Source organism: Pongo pygmaeus, chromosome 23 (genome assembly GCF_028885625.2).
Source record: "Pongo pygmaeus isolate AG05252 chromosome 23, NHGRI_mPonPyg2-v2.0_pri, whole genome shotgun sequence".
NCBI lineage: Eukaryota > Metazoa > Chordata > Mammalia > Primates > Hominidae > Pongo > Pongo pygmaeus.
The window spans coordinates 57,237,657-57,247,885 of record NC_085931.1 but is presented as its reverse complement, the minus strand read 5'-3'; the positions used below and the strand labels follow the sequence as shown (position 1 = coordinate 57,247,885).

General features: G+C 53.2%; 1 protein-coding gene across 10 annotated transcripts; it reads left to right on the top strand.

Moving 5' to 3' along the window:
- Nucleotides 1–1,755: 1,755 nt before the first annotated feature.
- On the top strand, nt 1,756–10,080 carry CDPF1 (cysteine rich DPF motif domain containing 1). 10 transcript variants are annotated; one of them, XM_054469757.2, is made up of 5 exons: nt 3,775–3,852; nt 4,448–4,566; nt 5,808–5,920; nt 6,871–6,986; nt 8,854–10,080. In XM_054469757.2, exons 3-5 carry the CDS (start codon nt 5,808–5,810, stop codon nt 9,276–9,278), a joined length of 654 nt encoding a protein of 217 aa, XP_054325732.1. In that variant the 5' UTR covers nt 3,775–3,852; nt 4,448–4,566; the 3' UTR covers nt 9,279–10,080. The 10 variants fall into 10 exon arrangements, with proteins under 10 accessions (XP_054325738.1, XP_054325737.1, XP_054325734.1 ...); XM_063663127.1 differs by having other exon boundaries at nt 3,795–4,169; nt 4,519–4,566; XM_054469758.2 differs by having other exon boundaries at nt 3,796–4,169.
- Nucleotides 10,081–10,229: the final 149 nt, after the last annotated feature.

The window sequence follows — 10,229 nt, the reverse complement described above, 5'->3', positions numbered from 1 at the left end:
TGGAGGTGGTTTGAGTGACCACCAGCGACAGCTGCTGTGGGGCCTGCCAAATGAGACAAGAATCTCAATTTCTTGGTGAAAGTGAGAAATCCAGCAGTCACAGGACTTTTTCCAGGCATGTTGGGAAAGAGAGTACGAGGGGTTTTCTTCTAATCTGTTAGAGTGATGACAGGTATTTATACAGTTTAGAAACAAAGAGATGCCTATTATACCATTATCAGGAGGACAAGGTATCAAGTAACAAAAATTCAGGTTTCTTTTGAAGGCCATTTTCACAGGACAGAGCAACAATTTGTGTGTGTGTTGGGTTGGAGGTGTCCTTTTTTCTTTTTTTCTTTTTTTTTTTTTTTTTTTTGAGATGGAGTCTCGCTGTCACCCAGGCTGGAGTGCAGTAGCTCGATCTCAGCTCACTACAACCTCCGCCTCCTGGGTTCAAGCAATTCTCCTGCCTCAGCTTCTCAAGTAGCTGGGACTACAGGTGCGCACCACCACGCTCGGCTATTTTTTTGCATTTTTTTTAGTAGAGATGGGGTTTCGCCATGTTGGCCAGGCTGGTCTCAAAATCTTGACCTCAGGTGATCCACTTACCTTGGCCTCCCAGTGCTGGGATTACAGCGTGAGCCACTGCGCCCGGCCCATAGCAACAACTTCTAAAGGAGTCTTTTTTTTTTTTTTTTTTTGAGATGGAGTATTGCTCTGTTGCCCAGGCTGGAAGATCTGAGCTCACTGCAACCTCTGCCTACCGGGTTCAAGCAACTCTGGTGCCTCAGCCTCCCGAGTAGGTGGGACTACAGGCGTGCCCCCACCAACGCCCGGCTAATTTTTCTATTTTTTTAGTAGAGATGGGGTTTCACCATGTTGGCCAGACTGGTCTCAAACTCACGGCCTCAAGTGATTCGCCCGCCTCGGCCTCCCAAAGGGCTGGGATTACAGGCATGAGCCACTGCGCCCAGCCTAAAGGAGTCTTTTAAGACTCTTGTTCTCATTATACTTCCAGGGATAGGGGAGGACTATTCCAGAATAATAGGCTATAGTCACGAATACCCTCCCACTGTCTCTATCGCACAGAACAAGAAGATGGATATTCCTGGTTTTGTTCTCAATTTAGCCCCTTATTAAATACTCAGAGTAGTATTTAATATTTAATAAAAACAAGTTTTATATGCAGAGAAAGCTCCATTGCCGTAGGTACAGAGAAGGGGATATATGCCCTTCATCTGTCTCAACACTTGTTAATTATGAAGACTTTGCATTTTTAAGGCCCGCTTCTGGAATTTCATTAGTTAGCACTAGAAACAAAATGCAAGCCTTTAGACTTCCATGTTACTGGCAGAAATGGAGAATGCGGCGAATAGGATATTTAGTGAAGTGAAGTGGGGTACATAAGAAGTTATTCTTTCACAGTACCCCCTTTTGCTGCTATTAGCAATATTTTAGCTCTAGATTTTCATCTGCATTCAATTCCTTCTGATTTTCAGATTTTCTTTCACAGTCTTCACCTAAATACACAATGTACAATATCTGATATTGTGAAAATCTTTTAAGATTACATCCATACAACATTTTATAAGTATTGCCACAACATATATGCATTTTTCCCAGCGAGCCCACCCCTAGCATCTGTGGAGCCTAGGCAGGACTACAAATCTCTGTATGTCTAAATATTTAAAAGCTTACAAACTGTTACATAAAATATTTATATCCACTTACCTGGACAAATACACCTTCACAAAACAGAATTCAAAATTACGTGTAAAACTATGGTTTTAATATAGCTGAAGATTGGCAAAATATTAAAGATAGCTAATTTTTATTGTGTACCTCTAGGTATTATGTTGATGGGCCACTAATGCTTGGATGGGTAATAAAGACATACATAATCACATAATCCATAAATTGTTATTTCTTCTGTAAATGTTTTTCTTGTCTTCATTTCAGAAGAATGACTAATGAAGATTTTCACGCAATTGCATTCTTTTGACAGTAGTACCAAATTAGACAAACTTTCCTGAGTCAGTATACTTTCAGATAGTTTTTAGTTATTTCAATCGGGAGAAATTTGACTCTGCTGAGAGTGGTAACGAATTATGAATAAATTCTTAAAGCTTTATATGTAGAACTGAACCATGACTGTTGATAGCATGTTTAAACCCTGTAGAAAGGGTGCATATGAAAAATTATCATGATTGCAGAAAACATTACACAATATTTTAATTATATAAAATAATGTTATTATTTCACCATTATCATCGTTTCTTACATTTAGATCCATATAGGATTTCTTACGTTTTTCTTTTACGTTGCTGGGGTATTATCAAGAAAACTGAAAACTGCGGTAGGTTCCTCACTTTGTTTGAATCTCTCTCTTCAGGACAATCTACACCCTGATCTACCATTGCTCTTTGAATGCTGCCTATTATTTTACTTAACTCTTTTAATGCATCTCATGTGTTAACCTGTCTAAAATAAGTCAAACTGCTTTAACAGCACTCATGGGGTTACCAACATTGTATCTGAGGGTAGTCACAGGTCAAATTCAAAATGCTTCAAGATGTTCCATCTTTAGACATCTCCAGAAACAAAAACAAGAACAACCCAGTACGTCATCTTTGAAATGATCCAACGAATCGAATGCCGTTGCTCTAAGCACAGTGGAGGTCATCGAAATCCAGCTGCTTGCTAATTGCTTGCTAATTTCTGGGGCCCCTCTTGCCCAGGTCTAAGAGTGGTTCTGGTTTCCATTAGTGCTAAAATGCCTTCTATATCCTTACTTCTCAATTAGCCGAAGGAGCAAGTCCCAGACCCCCAGCCTGCTGCAACTTGGCAACATTCCTACAAATGTGGCTTGACAAACCAAGAATAAATTCTGGTCTCTCAGGAACAGAGACGAAACATCCCTCGGCCTAGGGAAAGGTCACAGAGGGCCCCGTAACGCAACAGCATGTGAAACGATGCGGGCTGGTGGCACAAGCAGACCTTCTCCCGCGTGGAGCAAAACCCTCAAATCTTTGGGGGAAGGAGGGCGGCCACCCTGTCGTCCCCAAAGCACAGGTGAAGGCCCGCTGCGGCTGGGGCGAGGGACTCCAGCTGGGAGGATTGGGGCTCACAGGCAAAGCCAGGCCGGCTTCAGAGTCCGGGCCCCTGACCCCAGGGAAAGGTGCCTCTCACACACCGGAGGCTCCAGGAGTGGGGCGGGCATTTCGGGTCTAGGGCACGGCGTGTCAGAGGCCACGGGCGGGAACAGAGGGAAGTAGGTGTGGCTGGTGCCTGGGGGCGAGGGGCAGCGGAGAGGCCCGGGAGGCTAAAGGAGAACGCGGCGCAGACCCGAGGGGCGCCGCAGGCGACGTGGGCTTTGGAGGAGCAAAGACAGGTCCTGAGACCTGGTTGGGCCGACACACCCCCTCCTGCGTGCGGGGGCAGATGTCCCGGTGGGGCAGAGTGGCAGCCTAGTCCGCGGCACGGGAGAGCGGGTGGGAGACTGGAGGCGCCCTCGCGCCCCTCAGCTATCCGGGAGCCTCGCGCCGGCGACCTCCACCCTGTCGAACCCGGTGGAACACTCAGAAAGAAGCTGAGCGCCTCGCAGCGGCGAGGACAGCAGGCCAGGCCCGCGCACGGCCAGACGCGACGCCCCTCAGCACGGAGCCCAGCCTCGCGGACTGCCCCGAAGCTCAGAACCAGAACCCTCGAAGGGGACTGCGGCGACCGGAAAGGCAAGGCGGAGGCGGAAATCCACCGCGAGGTCCCGCCCCCCGCTCCGCGCCTGCGTCTGCGACTACACCGGGGTTGGCCGGGCCGCCGTGGGGCGGGGCCGCCCAGGCGCCTTGGACGCGGAGCGGTGCGACGCGGGCGGCGGTGAGTTCGAGGTGGCGGACTGACGGGGGCGCGCGTGCTGTGGCCCGGCCCTGCGCTGCTTCAGGGCGCCTCCCGCTCGCCGGGACTGAGTTCCGCGCCGGCGTGGCCTGCTGGGTTCCAAGCGCCAGGAGTCGGCGCAGCCGCTCTCAGCTTTGGGGACGGGACCGAGAAGCGGGGTGTGGGCCTCACGGGACTGTCCCCCCTGACCTCGGGCAGCGCTGGGGCGAGAGAGGGCACGCGGAGGCTCGCGGGGACCACCAGCACCCCCGGACCCGCTCAGCCGTCCCTGTTCACAGGCACCGCCCCCAGGAGCCTCGGTAGGGGCCTAGGACGCCCGGGTGTGCAGAAGAGAAGCGGGATCAGGTTCACGCACACCCGCGATCGATCGTAACTTTTGTTTTGTTTTGAGACAGAGTGTTGCTCTGTCGCCCAGGCTGGAATGCAGTGGCGCGATCTCGGCTCACCGCAACCTCCGCCCCCCCGGGCTCAAGCGATTCTCCTACCTCAGTCTCCTGAGTAGCTGAGATTAGAGGCGCCCGCCCCCACGCCCAGCTAATATTTTATTTTATTTTTATTTTTATTTTTTTTTGACAAGGAGTCTCGCCCTGTCGCCCAGGCTGGAGTACAGTGGCACAATCTCGGCTCACTGCAACCTCCTCCTCCTAGGTTCAAGTGATTCCCCTGCTTCAGCCTCCTAAGTAGCTGGGATTACAGGTACCCGCCACTATGCTCGGCTAATTTTTGTACTTTTAGTAGAGATGGGGTTTCACCATGTTGGCTAGGTTGGTCTTGAACTCCTGACCTCAGGTAATCCGCCCGCCTCTGGCTACCAGAGTGCTGGGATTACAGGTATGAGCAACCGCACCAGGCCAGACTGTAACTTTTAAAGTCATTGGTAACCCATGCTTCCTGGAGTTGCATCTGTGGACACCCAGTGGGGAAACCCATCGCATTTAATACGCCTTTATACACCACGCTCAGTTCAGGCGAGGGGAGGTCACAGCCAAGAGCTAGGGGCCAGCTGATAATGTCGTACTTGATTCCATAGTCAAAGAAGGAGCTGGGTAATCAGCAAAATCGTAACTTTTGATGACCCATCAGATGGCAGCCATTTAGCCAGAAATCTAACGAAAGAGAGGCATCCAAGACCCAACCATGAACATGAGAAGGGGGTTCCATACAAGCAGATAAGAAAACAGTTTTTTTGTTTGTTTTCTGAGACGGAGTCTCGCTGTCTCCCAGGCTGGAGTGCAGTGACGCGATCTCGGCTCACTGCAAGCTCCGCCTCCCGGGTTCACGCCATTCTCCTGCCTCAGACTCCTGTGTAGCTAAGACTATAGGCGCCCGCCACCACGCCTGGCTAATTTTTTGTATTTTTAGTAGAGGCGGGGTTTCACCATGTTAGCTAGATGGTCTCGATCTCCTAACCTCGTGATCCGCCCGCCTTGGCCTCCCAAAGTGCTGGGATTACAGGCATGAGCCACTGGGCCCGGCCAAGAAAACAGTTTTAATGAAATGCTGTATACCACGTGTGGACTAGTGTGAGGGCATAGAGCTTCTAGGAGCAGCAGAAACAGGAGAGTTTGCACCCACTCGGGGCCCTTCTCCACCAGCGTTCACTGGGGGCTTGTGGTTAAGAATGGGGCAGAGCAGGAGACCAGAAAGCTTTTACCATGGTGCAGACCTGGAAGAAGAGATGGCTGCTCTGGCTCGATCCTGTCTGGATCCTTCTCTCTGGCAGTACAAAAACCTTAAACCATTGGAATATGGACGGCAAATCCTGTCACTCTGAGCACCGGTGAAAACCTGTTTCAGCTGGGGATAGAGAAAAGGGCACAGTGGGGAGGCAGGAAACTGTCCTAGGACTATATCGTTAGGGTCTTCATAGCTGGGAAAGGGGCAGGATTCCTGAGAAAGCCTGTGACCCAGGGACACCCCATCTCTTGTTCTTGCAGATGGCGTCCCGTGCAGAGTGCCGTCCTCTGGGAGTGTTTGAGTGTGAACTCTGTACCTTGACAGCTCCGTACATCTATGTGGGACAGAAGCCCCCCAACACCCAGTCGATGGTGTGAGTCCACGCCTTTTGGGCCAGTTCCGGGGAGGCCTGTGCCCAGTGCTGGTTGGTAGGTGGTGTGCCTAGGTCTGCCAACTGGCTCGGGTGTGGAGCTTTAGGCCCCACCCTGGCCAGGCTCTGAATGCTTCCGGTGTAATCTCTGGAGGCCTGGGGAAGGCTTGAGGTCTGACTCTTCCAGAACCTTCCTCCACACCTAGCCCAGAGTCCAATACCTGCTCTAGCTGTGGGGGAGCAGCTCAGCAGCTGGGGGACCTGTGGTGGCCTCCCCCTTTGGGGCTGCACCGTTGCCGTGACACTTTCTTAATGGGAGGCCTGTGTCCCTTGCAGACCTGGATTAGAGCCAGTGGGTCCGGGGGCTTATCTCTTGACCTCCAGCTTGTCCTTCATCAAATGCCACTTTGTTGGAGAGCCAGCCGGTGTGTTACTCACGTGGGATACAGTGGCGGGGGCATGGCTTTTTCCTTCTGGCTGTGGTCCCTCTGCTGACCAGGAGCCTGAGTGTCATCATGTCACCCTGTGGTCTCATTCTGATGTGTAGCGTGAGGCCAGGTGGCTTCCAGGGGCTGTGAGGGTGTGGCTTGGGGTGTAGGGAGGCCTGGGGTATTCAGATGGCAGCCTTGTGCCCCCACTCTGGTGTATCAGTCAGGGTCTGGGGGCCCATGTTGCAGCAGCCCTGCTTTTGGCTGAGAACAAGGGGTTCTCTCTACCATGGCTGTTACAGAGGTGAGAGCAGGTCCAATTTCAGTGCCAGTGTGGCCCCCAATTGCTGATCCTTTCTGTCACTGCCCTGCAGCACGGGTGGCCTAGTCCCCTGCCCTGATGAGCCCACGCAGGTATGCAGGCCCTGCAGAGGTGCAGGCTGCTGCTGTCCGGCCATAGGTCATGGCTGATTTTCTGACAGCAGAGATTTGGGCTGTTCTGACGCTGGTATCACTCTCCTGCAGCCTCCTGGAGGAAAGCTATGTCATGAAGGATCCCTTCACCTCCGACAAGGACAGATTCCTGGTCCTCGGCTCGCGCTGCAGTTTGTGCAGCAGGCTGGTGTGTGTGGGCCCGGTGGGTAAGCGGCGTGGGCTGGGGCCACCTGTCCTTGCTGTGGTTGTCCTGGAGCTCTCCCTGGGTAGGGAGGGCTGGGAGAGAGGGACCAGCTGGTTCACCCCATTATAGATGGGACCCCTCAGCTGATGAAGGGGAGAGGTGAGAGGGCAAACTAGGATCAGTTAGAGGGTCTCAGCCTGGTGTAGGAATGGAAATAGGTGCTTGGTGGCCCCGCACCCACCCCAGTGGCCCCTCAGGGTTCCTCCCCTTCCCACCAACAGTGCAGACAGTCCTTGTGCTCCCTCTCACCAGGATGGTGACTTACTTTCTAGATGTTCTTGGAGGGATCTTCCAGGAGAAGGCACTGTCCTTTCACGAGCACTTGTTGTGTGCCAGGTCCTGTGCTTGGGACCTGTTTTACTGCTGAGGCTTCATTCAGTCCTGCCCCTTAGTCAGGTAAAGCAGTATTATATTCCACCCATTTTATAGATGAGGGAACTGAGCTTCAGAGAGGCTGGGTGGGCCAGGTTCACCTGGGTAGCTGAAAACCCAAGGACGGATGGAAGTGGAGCAGTGTGGCTTTCACAGCATGACCAGTGTACTCAGAGTGACCCCAGAGTCTGAGAGTCCCTGAGCATCTGCCACAGGTCAACACGCGCAAAGGGGAGCTGCTTCAACAGCTGGGGGGACGAGATGGGCCAGTGTAGGGGGAGCCTCCGCAGTGTGGCATGGGAGTCTCTGAGGCTCATGGAGGAGCTGGCGGTCCAGGAGAAGCTGGGAAAGGAAGGACTGCAAAGGTGGGTGGGCTAGGTGGGGAGGTGAAGGTCTTGAATGCAACACCTTGGCCTTGGGCTGCTCTTCGTGAGCAGTGGGGTGGCGGGGGTAGTGGGCGCACGCAGGTACCACGAGTCTGCAGCTTTCTTTTTTTAAACAGTAGGTTGTTAGTGAGCGGATCTCCGTGGCAAAGGGTCTTTTCTAAGAACTGCAGGAGGGCAGCCTTATGTTTGCCAGCACACTAAGCTTTAAGAACAGACAGACACCACAAGTAAGAGTGGCCTAAGTAAAAGCAAATAGTTATTTACTTACATTCTCCTGTATGAGTCCAGAACTGGTGGCCTTGGCTGGAAGGGCACCCCTGTTGTCTTCAGCAGAGTCTCCATTTGGGTCCCTTGTGGCTGTGGCAGCTCCCACCATTGTATCTGCATCCCAGGCAGTGGGAAGGGACGTGAGAGCACAGTCCATTCCTTCAAAGGGCATGACCAGGACGTGGCACACACAGTTGCTGACACCCCTGACCAGACTGAGTCACGTGGCGATGCCCAGTTACAGAGGGGGCTGGGGAATGTCATCCTTAGCCATGTGCCGTGCACCATGATGAATCTCGGGAGTTCTAATGTGTAAGAGAGAGGAGAGCGGACATGGCTGGACAGTTCTGGCCTCCTGCCCAGACTAGCTGGCTCGTCCATGGCGTCTTTGGTCTGTGGGGCTGTCCTTCCTGTCCCCTGCCGCTCCCAGCACCAGGTGGCCACTGTTCCTGCTGTGATAGCTGGGAGGGGAGGACTCTGGGATTTTCTGGGCATGGCCTGTGCTCCAGCTTTCCATTGTTGTCACTGCCCCGTGATGGAGTAGAGCAGGCCCCAGAGTCTTTCTGTCCCATCCCAGCTGTTCCCACCCAGGGTAGCCCAGGCCTGCATTGCTTTTCTCCTGGATACCCTGCCAGGCCCTCAGGCCTGGCTCTCCCTCTTGCTGGTCTAGCTCTGGCCACCTGCCCACACTGTGCATGCTGGGGCCCCAGCCCAGCCCCCCAAGTGTGGGAAGGGCTGGCCCCTGGGAGGAGCTGCACCATGTTCCCAGGATACTCAGCCTCCATCCTTGTCCCCTTCTTTCAGGAATGCAGTTTATTCTACTCCAAGAGATTCTGCCTCCCTTGTGTCCGGGAGAACATCAGTGCTTTTCCTCAGGAAATTCGGCAAGACTTGGAGAAAAGGAAAGCTCCGTCAAAGAGGACCCCCAGCCAGCCCGGTTCTCGGACGTGAGTGCAACTAGGGCTAGGTCATCGGGCAGCACCCTGCACACAGCTCCTGGGCCAGCCTGCGCCAGGGATGCTTCTGAGCTGGGAGCCACCATGCCTGGCCTTGTTTCTGGACCACTGGGAGCAGCACTGCAGCCCAGGGGAGCTGGAGTCCAGCTTGGAGCAGCCACAGGCCCAGGGAGCTGTAGCAAGAAGGTAGCCCAAAGGCAGATGCCAGACAAGACACAGCCAGGAACCCGGCCAGGTGCCCCCACATGCCCCTCAGGGCCCAGGCCTGAGTGAGTGCTGCTCAGATGTGACTGAGAGGGATGACCTCCTTCAGCGGGGCAGCTCCTAAGAGGCTGTGTGCAGGTGCGTGTGGGGGGAGATGCCACACTGTGTTGGGGCCATGGTACACTGTAGGTGGCTGCAATGGTCTCTCTGTAAGGAAAATCACTGACAGCAGCTGCCTTCTGGAGCCAGACTGGAAGGTCTACAGGGGGATAGAATTTTTATTTCATATCCTTATGTGGTGCTTGGAAAATGTTTTTAACCTTGACCATGTATTATGTTTATAATTAAAAACCCAAAGAACCAGCTCATGTTTGGAAAAGGAATCTTCCACTGAAACATTTGGATACCCGACGTTCTCCCAGGACACTTGGCCCGGCAATGCTTGGGGTCTCCTGGGAAGCTGAGTGCTGGCTTCTAGCCTCTCCAGTTCCCTCAGGCTCTGGCTTCAGCTCGGGCCCCTCCGTTCTGTCTCCCTCGACTCCAAGTCAGGAATGCCGTGGGCTTCCTTTCCTCACCCCACACCTCAAGACCATCCCGCTGCCTGCCTGCTTGCTCCCTGCCATCTCGAACTCAGCCCTGGGTGCCTGCGAAGCCTGGCCCCACTGCCTGCCGGGGGTTCCTGCAGCACCCCTACTCCAGGCTCCCCATCTCCCTGAAGCTTCCAGGGTAGCAGCTGGTGGGACACTGATCTGTGAGCTCTGGAATGTCTGCTTAGAATTCTGAGAGGCAGGAACTGCTCTGTCTTTGTAACTACTCAAGGCCAACTGTCACATGAAGGAATGAATAAAGTTTTTACTGACTTGTGCACTGATGGATTTTAAGATGCTCACTGCTTTAAAAGTTCCTGTTGTATGTGACTTCAGATGAAAGGATGTCGTATTCTGGAGCCACATGGTCCTCGATCCATTCTGTACGCTGAAGGACACAAAAGGGACTCTGCAGGTGGAGACAGCCTCCATG